Source organism: Diabrotica virgifera, chromosome 6 (genome assembly GCF_917563875.1).
Source record: "Diabrotica virgifera virgifera chromosome 6, PGI_DIABVI_V3a".
NCBI classification, from domain to species: domain Eukaryota; kingdom Metazoa; phylum Arthropoda; class Insecta; order Coleoptera; family Chrysomelidae; genus Diabrotica; species Diabrotica virgifera.
In genome coordinates, this window is record NC_065448.1 from 2,812,795 (window position 1) to 2,830,197 (window position 17,403).

The 17,403-nt window shown below is 35.1% G+C and overlaps 1 protein-coding gene across 5 annotated transcripts in view; it reads left to right on the top strand.

Annotated features, from left to right (window-relative positions):
• The window catches only part of LOC114326319 (voltage-dependent L-type calcium channel subunit beta-2), a 143,742-nt gene extending 127,201 nt beyond the window's left edge, over positions 1–16,541 (top strand). For 4 of the 5 annotated variants that reach the window (XM_028274639.2, XM_028274643.2, XM_050654204.1 and 1 more), the window contains one exon: positions 14,002–16,541. In XM_028274639.2, the coding sequence (XP_028130440.1) occupies positions 14,002–14,213 (212 nt within the window). In that variant the 3' untranslated portion in view covers positions 14,214–16,541. Of the gene's footprint in view, positions 1–4,402; positions 4,490–14,001 lie in introns of all 5 variants that reach the window. The other variant, XM_028274647.2, reaches the window with a different exon arrangement.
• The last annotated feature ends 862 nt before the right edge of the window (positions 16,542–17,403 follow it).

A 17,403-nucleotide genomic window follows, 5' to 3' on the forward strand; every position in this document is an offset into this window, starting at 1 on the left:
TTTTTAATAGGTCTGGATCCCGCGTATGAAAAAAAAGTTGATTAATAGCAAGCTGAAAATTTGTTAATAGCTTAAGGGTGTCTAGTCCAATAAACTTTGATATATGGGAACACTGAAACAGGGGTAGTTTTAATTGTGGAACAGGTTAAAAATTTGGAACGGCCACAGCACGTAAACGGCACATTTATTTTGTCCGACAGAACAGACTTAAACTCTCCGAACAAAGATTAAACTCTCATGAAAAAATCAGACTGCTATTTTTCGCCTGTCATAATTCCTGTCATTTGACATATTCTACATGTTCCACTCATTAAAACGCCCATTTGGTGATAAATAGCAGTCTGATTTTTGCATGAGAGTTTAATCTCTGTTCGAAGAGTTTAAGTCTGTTCTGTCGGACAAAATAAATGTGCCGTTTTCGTGCTGTGACCGTTCCAAATTTTTAACCTGTTCCACAATTAAAACTGCCCCTGTTCCAGTGTTCACACATATCAAAGTTTATTCGACTAGACACCCTTAAGCTATTAACAAATTTTCAGCTTGCTATTAATCAACTTTTTTTTCATACGCGGGATCCAGACCTATAAAGTTCAACCGCGTTTATGTCGAAAACTACGCATCCTACGAAAAAACTTCTAAAAACATTTTTTGCTTAGAATCGCCCAAAAAATAAAAAAAATGTTTTGTTATGCGAAAAATCGCTGTTATGTAATTCCTCAATTTTTTTGTTTATAACAATCTTATCGACATCCAGATCAACTGTTACCCAAAAAATTCGTATTCTACGGGTCAAAATACATAAAAAAAACTTGGGTAAGTCCATCTGAATTAAGGAGGCTGTTGTAGCTCCCTGGCGACAGGACTATAATATTATGTAGTTGTCTGATAATATGTATAATGTATTCATTTTTTAGCAGAGTTTTGCGTTTTGTATGATAAAATAAGTATTCGTGAATACATAGTTCACTTACTTAGAGTAAGCTACTTTGTAGTAGAGAAAATTACTATGAGTGCTTTTTCTTTTCTGTATTACCACTATTTTTAGTTTTATCTTTAGTACTTACTGGTTGTTTCGTTATTTTTGCGCTTGATAAAACAGTAAAATTTTTGTTTAGCTACACACAAACACACTAAAAATACACTAATAATAATTCCGAAATTTGGTTTATTAAGATTAATTATGGTAACAATGGAAACAAAATAGTTCATTAACATCTTTTTTACGTTTCGTTTTCCTCTTCTTTTCTTCTTCAGTTACGATTATTCGTATTTCTGCAGTCATTCTCTATCGTTTTTTTACAGTGTTTATTATTGTAGGTCTGGATCCCGCGTATGAAAAAAAGTTGATTAATAGCAAGCTGAAAATTTGTTAATAGCTTAAGAGTGTCTAGTCGGACAAACTTTGATATATGGGAACACTGGAACAGGGGAAGTTTTAATTGTGGAACAGGTTAAAAATTTGGAACGGTCAGATCACGAAAACGGCACATGTATTTTGTCCGACAGAACAGATTTAAACTCTCCGAACAGAGATTAAACCCTCATGCAAAAATCAGACTGCTATTTATCACCAAATGGACGTTTTAATGAGTGGAACATGTAGAATATGTCAAATGACAGGAATTATGACAGGTGATAAATAGAAGTCTGATTTTTGCATGAGAGTTTAATCTCTGTTCGGAGAGTTTAAGTCTATTCTGTCGGACAAGATAAATGTGCCGTTTTCGTGGTCTGACCGTTCCAAATTTTTAACCTGTTCCACAATTAAAACTGCCCCTGTTCCAGTGTTCCCATATATCAAAATTTATCCGACTAGACACCCTTAAGCTATTAACAAATTTTCAGCTTGCTATTAATCAACTTTTTTTTCATACGCGGGATCCAGACCTATTGCCCAAGGAAAGGAAGCCGAGAAAGCACTTAAAAAATAGAAAAATAACTGGCCGCTAATAATCTTGAACTGGAATATCTAGTGGAAGTCAATAGACAAGGCGTAGGGGAGAGTCGGCTAATGGTGCACGTCGGGTAATTGTGCGCATCAATGTTTCTAATCTTCTATTTAATAAAATTGCAAAAACTATATTGTCGGGCCATCTATTAGCAACTTATATCCTTTATTTATTTACCATTTTAAATACTGATATAGTTAGTTTGGCTCGATTCTTTTTTGTTTTTATCAAATTTTGTGTTATTTGGTGAAGTGTAACGTCGTCTAATGGTGCGCATTGCGCACCATTAGCCAACCAGGTAATTAGCCAAAACGTAAACAAGCGTTAAACAACCGTCAGAGTAGAGAAAGGGGCAAAGAGAAAACCACGAAATTAAAAAATGGTACAAAACGGAAAATTTTTGAACACAACAGCTCCGAAGTTATTTCAGAAACTGAAATGTGCCATGATGATGAGTTAAACGATCTCGTGTCAGATCAAAATAACTTATGTGTATTGTGGTGATGGTAGCAAAAAAGACGAGGAATGGTACAAGTGTTCGATATATTGTCAATGGTCTCATGCAATGTGTATACGACAGGATAGTCCAGAAGGATATATTAATTTGTGAATTCTGCAATACTTAGATGTTTTTTAAATATCCGTAACTTGGTTTCTTATCTTTTTCCGTATATTTGTTTGTCCCTTTAATATTTATGTTCAATAAGCTACATTTTCGAAGGTCATTTTTAAGTTCTATTATTGCGCACAGATATCCGACATATGCGCACCATTAGCCAAATAGGTCGGGCAATTGTGCACATTACACTTATTGGAAATTTCGCCTCTCACTCTTCTACTGTTCAACCATTCATTAAATGCGGTCCCTACCTTTATACCTAAGATTTTGAAGTATATCCTCAAAAAATTTGCACACAAAGCACACTTGAAAAAGCCATATTTTGTGTATATTTTTGAAAAAAAATGTTTTCTAGTCTGTTTTTATATCCTCTGTTTTATATACGAGTCCGGGTTGACATATCTAATTAATACAACAGTATTTTGTGTTTACTACTCGTTTATTTAGCGTAGGTACATATTACGTAAATATAACTAATTACATGTTAACAATAATAGCGAGGATGAATGTGCTAATCTCAAAGATAGTTCGCACATGTGTGTAAATAATTCTTCGGCGCGCGCACTGCGCGGTTCATCTCGTGATTGATAGTCCGAGAGCTCGATACATCACACTCTGTAAAAAATAATATTGTTTGTGGTAATTTGATAATAATCAATAAAAGAGTATACTAATTCATTTGAAAAAATGTTTAGTATGTAAAGAGCGTAAGCGCAAAATTTCGGGCCAATGTTTTTTAAATTCATTCATTTTTTTTCGAATCCTGAAAAAACTAATAAATATTTTTGAAACCTTTTAATGCAAAATGAAAAAATACATTATTACCGAGGGCCGAAAGTCCCTTAAAATAAAATGTCTTTTGAATGAGATATTTGAATTAAAAATCACACTAACTAAATTTTCTCTTTTTTTTCACTCATGTAACTTATTAAAATACAAATTATAGAAGTTTTCACGAGCTGTTGGCCCTCGGTAATAATGTGATTTTTCATTGGCGTTAAAATTTTTCAAAAATATTTATTAGTTTTCTGAAGATTCGAAAAAAATTAATGCATTTAAAAAGCATTGGCCCGATTGGCATTGGCAAATAATTAAATTGTTTATAACGCTGATACCAACACACGCTCACTTATCGGCTCACCAAGAACAATAATTTAAATAACTCTAACAAGAAGTAAAACCACTTCTATGTAAATTGGTATATTTATTAAAACTTAAAAATCCCAATGGATTGAATAAAATAGTCCAATTCAGAACGTTTTCAGACCTATCGGTCCATCATCAGTGAATCTACAATAAAATAAGTAATCCCACCATTAGAATTGAAAGATGGTTGAAATTTTTAAAAAGCTAAAAATGTGGTTAGATTACATACGTGCATTTTTTAAAAATGTCAACCATCTTTCAATTCTAATGGTGGGATTACTTATTTTATTGTAGATTCACTGATGATGGACCGATAGGTCTGAAAACGTTCTGAATTGGACATATTTTATTCAATCCATTGGGATTTTTAAGTTTTAATAAATATACCAATTTACATAGAAGTGGTTTTACTTCTTGTTAGAGTTTTTTAACTATATGGTATACAGCCAACCTAGGGAACTTCCCTTTTAGTTAATAATTTAAATCTAATACCTACCAACCAAGATGCTTGTACAAAATAGTGGTAGTACCGAAAAAGAAAAGCTTCATACGCCAATGTCTCCAAAATGTTAGATGAAATGTATGACGAGGGTCCAAGTACATGTGATGACAAATATATATACTAATAAATGCTATTTAACACAAACACACAAAGGTTTTTCTTTCTTTTCTCTTCGTCATGTTTCAGATTTTTCCGGGTCTATGACACCGATACCCCACCACAATCACTGAAATTTTAAGAAAACTTTTGTTAGGAAATAGAAAATGTTATAAGGTTTAGATATGTTTTGATACGTGCTAACGTTTAGATTATGAAGATTAAAATGATTATATACAGTTAAAATTGTTTAGTAACTAACAATAACATGAGTATATTATTTAACGTACATATCACCTACATAAAGGCTTAGTACTTAGTAGTAGTAGTAGTAGAAGATGAGTGTTCTTGGAACATCAGCTATCTATGTATATGTTATATAAAAGAGGTGACAGGACTGCTCCCTGTAGCACTTCAGCTTCCGAGATTCCGTGCTCAGATATGCTGAACCTGAACCTCCGGCTGCTTAATCACGAGAAGATGAGTCTCGTCATAGCCCAGCTGTATCCATAGACTCTCATTTTGTATGTCGGTCGTGCATGCCACACTCTGTCGAAAGCAGGAAGGCTGCTTCTGTGTATTGTCGGTCGTTGAATCCACTATTAGTCTGAGTACTTGTAGTTCACTGGAGTATTCTGCTCTGAATTCAGACTGAGAATCTGGGATTAGTCCTAGCATATTATGTTATTGTTTGGAATCTAGATGACTTTTGCTGACTGCTGGAAGTACGAGTAAGCTCCATCTGCAGTGTTGCGGAAATATGCTGTCTTTCATGGCTTCGGAATTATTATCTGTTAGCTTCCTTCCATCGGTTTGCGAATAGCCTCTATCTTAGTATTGCGTTTATTATGTTTATTGGGTATACTATAGCTGTCCTGGAAGATACTTTAAAGCACTGTTTGTGATTCCATCTGGACCAGATGCTTTTATAAGTTAAGTGAAACTTCTTCGATAAAGTCGATGTCTTCGTCTTAGTGATATTTAAGTGTAGACTCTCTTTCGAGAGCCTTCCTCATCACCTCAGCTTTTATTTTTAACAAGTATCATTTAGTTTATCCATCTTTGCTGTTATTGTTTTGATTTCTTCACCTTTGGCTGTCAGTTACCTTTTCATCTCTGCAACTTGGTCATCATCTTATGGACTTTTTAGTTTTCATCCGTATTTTTGTGTTATTCTCTTTCTCTGTTTCAGGCTCCAACTGCTCCGTGTCAGGATTTTTTGCTTTTTCTTCTCTGATTTTTATATATATATATATATATATATATATATATATATATATATATATATATATATATATATATATATATATATATATTCGGTTTCATAACTTCTTACGACGTTGTCCGACTCCCAAACGCCACTGTATTCTGTACTGAGTTAGGTCTTCATTCAGATTTCGAGCGCTAATCGCTTTCCTAACTCCCACATTCCAGCTCTGTGGTGGTCTTCCTCGTTTTTTCTTCTCTGGGGGTTGCCACATCATAGTTTTTTTAGGCAATCTTTCGTCCCCCATTCGGCTCACATGCCCATACCATATGAGCTGTTTTCTCTCAATATCCTCAACTATAGTGCCCTCTACACCCATTTGTTGTTTTATTACTTCATTCCTTATTCTTTCGGCTCTTGATATTCTCATCGATCTTCTGATGGCATCCATTTCCGTGGCTTCGACCTTTTTCTTATATTTCTCGGTTATTCTCCATGTCTCGGCTCCATAAAGAAGGCTAGTTTTAAAAATTGTCTCATATATGTTCCATTTTCTTTTCTTTAATATTTCTTTACTCCATAGAACTCCGTTTAGACATGCTATAGCTCTTCGTGCTTGTATGATTCGATGTTCTATTTCTCGTTCGTCTTTTCCACTACGGTCGAAGATGACGCCCAGGTATTTATATTTGTCACATGGATTTATTTTTTGATTGTCTTCGATATCGAGTTGTTCTGCTTCAGCGCCAATGGAGAGGTATTTTGTCTTTTCTAAATTGATATTTAATCCCCATTTCTGGTATTCTTCAATTAGTTTTCTAAGCATATATTCCATGTCGTCTTTGTCATTTGAGATCACCACCTGATCATTTGCAAACTGTAAAATATATAATATGCAATCCTGATCGTTCAATTGTATACCAATTCCTTTGACTTTTCTTTTCGATTTTTTCAGAGCTGCAGAGATATAAATCTTAAACAGAGTCGAAGAGATACAACATCCCTGTCTGAGACCCTTAGTAACTGCAAATTTTTCAGCTAAGAGGTTTCCGAATTTCATTTGGGACTTTGAACCGTAATATAGATCTTTGAAAGCACTAACCAATGTTTGATGTATGTTTGATGTGCCCACGACTTCCCATAGTTTATTTAGCGGGACTGTGTCATATGCCTTCTCAAGATCTACAAAAGTCATATGTAACTCTCTATTTTTATACTCTCTGATTTTTATACTTCAGTTAAATACTTTATTCGCCAAATTACTTGCGTGTTTGATGTTTACCTTTCTTTTATTTTGGTTTTACATGCAGTTGAAAGCATTTAGGCATAATCTCTTTTATTTAAATTTCTTGGATGATTATATTATCAATTTCTATTGCTGATAGTTTTGTTAATTCGGTTTTTTCTTCTTATATTGGGTCTCTGGTTGTTTTAGTAATTTCTATACCTTTTCAATTATAGACATGGAGAAGCCATTTTTGAACGCTCTGTTAACTTGGTGCGTTTCCTCGTTCCTATAGTTTTCGTCTGTCAGTTGTTCTGATTTTGTGATTAAGATTTTGAGAACCCATAGGCGTAACCAGGATGATCCTAAGGGGGGTTACAACTACTGGAAGGTCTCTGAGGGGTATGGTGTTAAGCGTATAGAGCTCAAAGTACATCCCAATGGGGGGGGGGGGGTTATAACCCCCAAACCCCCCCCTGGTTACACCCATGTGAGAACCAAATGTAATTGTGCAGCATGATGACGCGAATCAACGCGTAAATATCTGTCAATGTGGGTTGATTTTCGGTATACTATAATATTCTTTGCTTCCGTCTTCCTTCATTATAACTAACACATCTAAAAACGAAAGTTGTTGTTTCCTCTTCCTAAGTTATTCAACACAGTTTCCGGGAAAAACTATATGTTTAATCGTTGGACTTAGCTGGTTATTTAAGTAAATTGCGAGCAGTGGAATCAAGTAGAATTGTGAATATGAAATATATAGATAGTTAAAAATAAAAAAATACTTGGCAGCAACTCCGAAGACACGTCGTATTTTTTACGCTAGTTACCTAAACGACTCAACATGGTCCTTCGAACCGTATCAATAAATATGTACCTAAATAGTCTGTTTCATTTTAATTTAATATTTTCATTCAATTTATTCCGCCGCTAGTTTACATCATTAAACACTCTAATATATACTACTCACTACTTTGTTAGTGTTAATTAATTATTTGACGGTATAACTATTGTAGTGTAGAGTTGTAAAATTCTCAAAATATAATGTAAATTTTAATCTTCATATGTCTAATATAATTTTTTTCTTTTTCTGGATTTTGCTTCGCAACACGCAACGCTTGTCGCTCTAAACTGATTATGATTGCACTTTGTTGAATTTTGTTACGTAAACCTGGCAGAAGCACCTGGCAAAATTTGGCGAACTGGCTCAACGGATTTGTTTGCTTAAAACACGCTCAAAGTTTGTAAGTTGTGTCTTTTGTGTGACGTGATGAGTTTTTCCTCAGACAGAGAATCATCCTGTGTGTGATTTTTTAGCACATCTACATATGTTAAATATAGACAGACATGTTTTAAACTCAAATTTATCAAGTAGTACATATTACCGATGATTGATTTTTGTTAAGAATCAATATTATTACGAGAATTAATAGTAAAATTAAACTAGCCAGGCTTCCTGGTTGAACCGCGTCGATATTCAGAGAGCCGAGCTTTCGATCTCCTCTCTGACGTCATCTTCAGGGCTTCTGGGGTCTGTCTCCTGAGCCTCCAGACACTTCACTGGTCACTGCACTGCAGGGGACGGTACATTTATACCTTCGATGATGACGTGGTTTGCTGGAGTGTCGCTTGAGTGGGTATTGGAGCGAAGATTCTTGGCGGCGGGATTTGGATTTGTAGGTGAAGCGGACGATGTTTTCTTTAGGAGGGGTCTCCATGTCGAGGGTAACCGGGTGGCGACATCTCTTTTAGACAATTTGGCCGTTTTTCCATCTCTGTGGCTTCACGGCGAATTCTTGATTTATAGAAGCGGATGGAGGGTATGATACTGGAGTGTTCAAAATCAATTTTGTGACCTGTGTGGAGTTTGTGTTGCCCTAGAGCTGAAATTGAATTGGTATTGCGAACAGATTGGTTTGGCCTACTGTAAGATCGGGGCAGTCTACACAAGGAATTTCATAAACTCCATGTTGTTCATTTGGAATTTTCTCTTTGACTGATCGGACATGAGATGAAAGTTTTTGTTGGGTGGTAAATATTTTCTTTATTACTCGTGGTTTGAGTATTTTGTGCGGCTGTAAATAAGACAGTGATTGTTAATATGCTGGGCAACATGAGAGCCAACGATCGAAAAGCGGTCTCGGCACCTTAAGAAGAAGAAGAGGATTTTGTCAGTAACACCTTTGATGTAAGAAAAAAAAGCTTTCGTATGATCAGGGATTGAATCTTATGATCGAGATTGAGCGGGAGATTTAAATTTCTGGATGCTCCTATCGATGTGATTTCCGCGGTAACCTTTTTTATGAGGCCTTGTTTTCAAGAAGAGAGCTCAGTAGATATACTTGCATCATCGCAAAGGCATATTGATCTGGAAACAGGGTATTAATAACTAAATTAATTTATGAGGGTGGGTGATGAGAGTTTTACATGCAAGTAGCTGTTGGTATGGGTGGGTTTACCGAAAAATTTTTAAAAATATAGAAAAAAAATCAATAATCGGTAATTTGTATTACATTTCTACTTAAAATATCTGCATCATGCATACCATAGTTCGTTAAAGATCATTATCAGTTGTAAAAGAAACACTTTAAAACACAGATCATAACAGAAGTACATTAAATGAACTATACAGGTCATCTAGAGTTGTGGCCATACCACATAGTTGTGATGTCGATGTGTAATCGTTAAAATTAGATCATTTGGAATAAAAATCGACATGATCCACGACACAACATATAATAAATATAAAATATCTGTGTGGTATATTTTCAATGGTCCAGTCTGTATATCAGTTCAAAGGCAAAAGCCAAAGTTTGCTCATTATTAAGCCAGATAATCGTTGAATAATGTTGAACAAAAATATAAAAAATAATACGGCTATGCCACCTAAAACATCGTAACAATTATGAATTTAGTTCGATCTTCGTTCAGAAAAATTGGTGGATGGCGAACTTTAGATTAGACTATAACTCCGAAACAACTGTACTATTTGCATGATTTTTAACATGGAGATGTACAGAAAACCCACTTTTTTAAAAAAAAAACTTTCGAAATATGGTACATTCGTCAATAAATTTTGTTTCCAGCCTAGTGCGGTCTGGATTTTATAGAAGCAACCTACTATATTGACGTTAATCTGTCCCTTTTTTAAGGGTACTAGATGGTGCCTGGTATTTATTATAAATATAAATATTTAGTCTATGAATGACTGCATGGTTGTGTATTAACCACCGATATACGAAAGAATGTTCTCTTTGCCTCGTCTTTCAAGTAAGTTCTGACTGAAGAGCTAAAAATAGCGAAATAAGTGTCACAGAATGGCGGGTTAGACAAGGTGTGAATATTCCTTTTCGTATATTATTTACAGAAAATTCTGTTTTCTTTCTGTAAAACGATTTAAATGTGTAAGTCACAACAAGGCTTCCAACAACTTCAAAAAAATTCAACAAATGCGTAGTACACAAACATGGTACAGACAACATGGTAAGCACTATTCTGTATTCATTTCATAAAAATCTAATCAGGACAGAGAATTCATTTCTATAGCTTTATTGACTCAAGGTTTTATAGGTATCTTAATGTTGAAATTTGCTTATAGAGGTAATTTTTAGACAAAAGCTTCGTAGTTAAAATATAGCATTTTAATTTTAATTTTAATTAGGAGTAGATTTTGTTTGTTCTCGTAACGAATTTATATTATAAATAGTGCAGCATTTACTTATAAAAGCATTTGTTACAAGTTGATACGAAGAAAAAACTTATTTTTAATTATCATATAAGCTCCTGGAATTAATTTTTAATATATTTTTTTTAATTATTTGGAGAAGAATCAGTCACCATCTTGATAAAATTGAAAACCACATACATTTCTATAAACTTAAAGAAAAGGGGCTAACACTACATACTACCAGTTTGTACCTACTGCTTTGAGACCGTAGTCCTTACCAAAAATGAAGTGGCGCTGGTCTCATAGCCAGATATGATGATATCTGGCTAAGTATGGAGACCAATAAGGACGACAAAAAGCATAGAAAGATCTCAAAAGAGAGTGCTAAATTTAGGAGTAGATGAAAAATGATTGACGAAAAAGCGTAGAAGAATGAATTGGTTTCTAAAGGTCTGGAACTTAATCTTATTAGATATTATTGACATCATTATTACCAAAGAAAAGACGATCTCGTGGTGGTGGAAGACGTGGTGGACGAAATAATTGGAGAATGTGAGAATATTCCCCAGATTACAATTAAAACTGATGACAAATTGTAGTCCAGAAGTTTATTAGCTTATAGGCGAAGCAATGAAGCATTAAAAAACCCAAAACCTAAGAATTTTGTGCAGTAAGATGAATCGTCATGCAACTTTTTGCATTCGATTCGAGAGAGTGCCAGGCAATTTTGTAAGCTAAATTGATCTCCGGCAAAAAATTTTGTGCATGAGGAAATGCATTTTCAAAGTGCACCTCGAAGACATGGAAAATGAAAAATTTAGAACTCAGGAAATATTGACGGAAATAAGTTCAATTTTTATATTTGGGGGTTTTGGAGGTCACTGAACACAAATTTCAGGACGGCGATGGTCTCCGAGGTACCTGGTGCCCAGGGTGGAGCTCGTCGCCTGGGACGATCGAATAATTCGCAAGACTATCAAATAATTCGCGAAATGAAGATTGGATTCAAAAACTGAAAAATACGTATTCAATATTTTTCAAAAATCTATCGAATGACACTTAAGAGGACCCCCCACTCTACCCCTGGAGGTGGAGTGGGGGTAAATTTAAAATCTTAAATGGAAACCCCCATTTGTTATTACATATTTAAATTTCTTACGTAAAAATAAGCAACTTTTATTTGAGACATTTTTTCGAATTATGGATAGATGGCGCTATAATCGGAAAAAACGATTTATCGTGATACCATAGGTAAATTATAGAAACGGTCTAATATCTCGAGAAATACACTTCCGAATGGAAAACCAAAAAATATGTGTTTAATATTTTTCAAGAACCTATCGAATAACATCAAACACGACCCTCCACTCCACCCCCTGGAGATGGGGTGGGGGGTAACTTTAACATCTTATATAGGAATCCCCATGTTTTATTGCAGATTGGGATTCCTCATGAAAAAATAAGTAATATTTATTCGAAACATTTTTTAGAATTGTTGATAGATGGCGCTAATAAATAGTGTGTTTCCGATTATAGCGCCATCTATCCATAATTGGAAAAAATGTCCCGAATAAAAGTAACTTACTTTTACGTAAGGAATCCAAATCTGCAATAAAACATGAGGGCTCCTATTTAAGATTTTAAAGTTACCCCACCCCGCCTTCAGGGGGTGGAGTGGAGGGTCGTGTTTTATGTTATTCGATAGGCTCTTGAAAAATATCAAACAAGTATTTTTTGGTTTTTTTTTTGGAAGTGTATTTCTCGCGATATTAAACCCTTTCTATAATTTACCTATGGTATCACGAAAAAATTGTTTTTTCCGATAGTAGCGCCATCTGTCCACAATTCGAAAAAATGTCTCGAATAAAAGTTGCTTACTTTTACGTAAGCAATCCAAATCTTCAATAACAAATGGGGTTTCTATTTAAGATTTTCAAGTTACCCCCGCTCCACCTTCAGCGGGTGGAGTGGGGGGTCGTGATTAGTGTCATTCGATAGATTTTTGAAAAATATTGAACACGTATTTTTCAGTTTTTCGAACCAATCTTCATTCCTTTCCTTCATTCCTTCATTCATTTCCTGAGTTCTAAATTTTCTATTTTCCATCTCTTCGAGATGCACTTTAAAGGTGCATTTTCTTATGCACAAAATTTTTTGCCCTAGATGAATTTAGTTCACAAAGTTGCCTGACACTCTCTCTAATCGAATGCAAAAAGTTGCATGACGATTCATCTTACTGCACAAAATTCCTAGGTTTAATGCTTCGTTGCCTCGTCTATTAAATATCTTACTTAATAGAGAGAAATAAAACATAAATTATGAAGTTAGCTTAATTTTAATTAAGAATAATATATTCAGGCGAGATCTATCGAAAAATAGACCATAATGAAAATTTTTTGTATGAGTCTATCTTTTGCTGGAATCAGTTCATGATATTATATCTTGTATCAACAATCACGATATACGCCAGTAGCAAACTTTGTGCTTAATTTTTTTTAACAAAATCTGAAAAAATCGATCATTTTGCTTTTTGCGCCCATATTTTCGTCTTTAAGTCGAGAGATATTGCTTCTATAAAAAAATTATAGAAGGTAAGAGTTTCATTTTTCAATTTTACATAATAGGTCTGGATCCCGCGTATGAAAAAAAAGTTGATTAATACCAAGCTGAAAATTTGTTAATAGCTTAAGGGTGTCTAGTCGGATAAACTTTGATATATGGGAACACTGGAACAGGGGCAGTTTTAATTGTGGAACACGTCAAAAATTTGGAACGGTCACACCACGAAAACGGAACATTTATTTTGTCCGACAGAACAGACTTAAACTCTACGAACAGAGATTAAACTCTCATGTTAAAATCAGACTGCTATTTATCACCAAATGGGCGTTTTAATGAGTGGAACATGTAGAATATGTCAAATGACAGGAATTATGACAGGTAATAAATAGCAGTCTGATTTTTGCATGAGAGTTTAATCTCTGTTCGAAGAGTTTAAGTCTGTTCTGTCGGACAAAATAAATGTGCCGTTTTCGTGGTGTGACTGTTCCAAATTTTTAACCTGTTCCACAATTAAAACTGCCCCTGTTCCAGTGTTCCCATATATCAAAGTTTATCCGACTAGACACCCTTAAGCTACTAACAAATTTTCAGCTTGCTATTAATCAACTTTTTTTTCATACGCGGGATCCAGACCTATAATATTTGACTAGCTAGAAATTGAAAATTTAATTTTTATTGCTTAAAAATAGCAATAATTGGGAATACAGTGCAAAAAATTTAGTTTTTCCTTTAAATTTTTTCAACTCCTTCAATTTTATTTTAAGAGCAATATCTCTTGAGTTACAGCCCAAAATATGAGCGCAAAAGACAAATATTTGCGATTTTTTTTCAGGTTTTGTTAAACAAAAAAAAATAAGCACTGTGATTCACCAAAAAAAATAGACTCCTATGTTCTAGATCCCACCTGAACTAACAGAAAATAAATAAATGGTCAACAATTACAATATTAAGTACCTAAAACCATTTAGTCTTACGTTAAAAACGTCAATGTTCCTCAAAATCAGTTTAATCTTTTCTTTTCACAGTTCCAACTTTCCACACCGGCCACCAAAGAAGCGTCAGAGGCAGATTAGAACGAGACCGCGAGTACGAGGAGTACTCGGACCGAGAACTCAATACTCACGGAGTACCCTCGCACGAAGACTACAGAGAACGAATCCCCACCTCGAGGTCCCGAGAAGAGGATTCGTTCTCCAGCCATCGAGGAGCCTCGAGAAGAGCCTTGAACGCCATCTAGTGGAGGCTAACAACGGAGCAACCCATTGAAGAGGAGTTTCAAGACGAGCTATCGCCGAAAGCCGAAGCCTACTACAAACCTCAGATCCCCAGGGAGTACGCACCAGACAGCAGAACCCCGAGGGAGCGAAGATACGAAGATGTTCTCCTGGAACGACGGCCCGAAGAGCGCGAACGGTACCCTGAACGGTTCAGGTACTCGGAGGGACCCAGTAGGAGGTACCCTGAAGAGAGGAGACCCGTCGTAGATAGAAGCAAGATGGAGGGGAGGAATTACAGGAAGGAGCTGATGGAGAGGTTTTCGGAAATGGAGATAGACGATCGTCAAGAATATCCTAGTCGTCATAGATACTACGAATGAGAAAAGTGATTAATAAGGTATCGCTTTTTGGCCTAACTACTTTTTAAATGTTCAGAAATTTATTTTCTGATATTGCATCTCAAGCAAAAATTATACTTTTATAATATTCTGTTGACATCACCTCAAAAAATGAAAGATAGTGTGTATTTCACTCCAGTTCAGAGGCGACCATCATTCCCTTGAGTACATTCGCCCTCCCAGGGATCTTCAGAGAGGTTATATGGTCTATTCTGAATCGAAAAGAAAACATAACTGTTCATTTAAGCAGAATTGTAAAAATAATTCGTTTTTTGGACGCTGTAGCGGGTTTACTGTAAAGAGACCGAAATCATTAGACCGAAAGCAGTAGACCGAACTCATTAGACCGAAAAGCACTTTACCGAAACTTCACTAGACCGAACAGTAGGAGACCGAAAAGCATTAGGTACATAATACAGGGTGCTCAAATAGGAGTCTAATCTGAGCAAGGGTAACATCACCCTCCATTCACCCTTTATCCAGACTTAGGACTGGCAGCATAAAGTACTGGCGAGTTTAGAGGTTGTTTTTTTGCTTTTTTTTTCCTTCACTAATTTGTTTAACGGATCAAAATTATTTCATATCAGACTGTACAGAGTAACAATTTACACAGTCTATATATAAAATAATACAAAAAAAATTCAATAAACAAAAAGAGAAGTATACAAAATCCTAGCATAATTTACTACAATCTTTTTTAATTTATGTACCATTTCTGTCTAATGCTGTTCGCCCTTGTGAGGTTTCGGTAAAGCGCTTTTCGGTCCAATGAGTTCAGTCTACTGCTTTCGGTATAATGATTTCGGTCTAATTGTCGTGTACCGCTGTAGCGACATCTAATAACACAATGAGAAGTCACAGATCCAAAAATCTAAAGAATTTTACCGTGAAAGCCACCTCTGGTTACATTTATTTTGACCGCAAAAGTTGGTAAAAACATTCATTCTAAGCAAGAAAGTTCTATACATTTTTTTGATAACATTAATAGTTTTCGATTTATTCGCTATCGAAAGTGTGAGTTTTATATCGAAAAAATCAATGTTTTTAATCAGTTTTCTGCTAATAACTCAAAAAGCGGTGAGCGGCCGTGGAGTAACGGCAATACCGCTGGCCTCATAGCCAGTGCACGTGGGTTCGAGCCCTGCCAAAGACAAACCATTTTCATTTCTTATAATGACACTAGTCGTCTCACCGTGCCTCGGAGAGCACGTTATGCCGTCGGGCTAGTGTACATCGGCACTAGTTACTTAAAACAGGGTTAAAGATGTAAATGGCGCCGGAACTGTCCGAAAGGATCTCCCTGGCAAAAATGCCATACGATATTATTATTATGAACTATTTTAAATGGGAAATAAGCCACAATTATATAGGGTGTCCCAAAAGTAGGGGAATGGTCGAATATTTCGCGAACTAAACATCGGATCGAAAAACTGAAAAATGCGTGTTCAATCATTTTCAAAAATCTATCCAATGACACCAAACACCAATCCCAACTACACCCCCTCGAGGTGGGGTGGAAGGTAACTTTAAAATCTTAAATGGAAACCCCCAGTTTTTCTTGCAAATTTGGATTCGTTACATAAAAGTAGGCAACTTTTATTCAAGACATTTTTTCGAACTGTGGATAGATGGCGCTATAATTGGGAAAAACGATTTATTCAGATACCATAGGTAAATTATAGAAACGGTCTAATATCTCACGAAATACACTTACAAATGAGAAACCAAAAAACAGATTTTTAATCTTTTTCGAAAACCTATCGAATAACACCAAATATGACCCTCTAACCCACCCCCTGGTAAAAAAATTTTATCCTGGTAAAAGGTATATTAGTTTAAAAAGCCCCTATAGGGCTACAAACATAGAAACAAAACGTTTTCGCTCTGTAACAAGAGCACCATCAGTGTTACAAGAACATGGTGAGCCGCCCAAAAATACAAAGGTTAAAACCTTTTAAAAATAGACTAAAAGTCTTATATAAATGTAAATCATTTGTATTTTACGATGTTTACATTTATATAAGACTTTTAGTCTATTTTTAAAAGGTTTTAACCTTTGTATTTTTGGGTTTCTCACCATGTTCTTGTAACACTGATGATGCTCTTGTTACAGAGCGAAAACGTTTTGTTTCTATGTTTGTAGCCCAATAGGGGCTTTTTAAACTAATATACCTTTTACCAGGACAAAATTTTTTATTAAATTTTACTTGTAATTAATGGTATACAGCCAGGAAATTCTTCCTTGTGGACTGTTATCCTACAGGAAATTCTTCCTTGTGGACTGTTATACTGTATTGTTAAATATGTTGAATGAGTTGCACAAGTCCATTTCAATTTGGGTAAGAGAAATAAAAGTAGACCTACTTAAAATCAGTTTAATATTAACTAGGACGATCGGTTTTGCATATTACAATTTTGGCTGTGTATCTTCAGGTCTCTGGTAAGGTAACTTAGGCAACGAATTAGGGTACTGTCAGGCATATTATAAATTATGCCAATATTATAATATGCATAGTAATTAGAGGCGATACAAAATTAAAAGTAAAACTATAATTTTTGTTTTTATTTTTAATTTGAATATAACTATGGACATATAATATCTATTGGAATTATTACCACCTAACAGTACCCTAATTCTGACAGTTTTGTATTTGCAGCGTTTAGTTACCTTACCGGAAACCTGAAAATGCATAGCAAATTGTAGTGTGCAAAACCGGTCGTTCTAGGTATAGTTCAGAGAAATAAGGAAAAAAATAGCCTGTTGGTGACACAACCCCCTCCAGGCCGAAACCAAATTTTTTGAGTAATATGG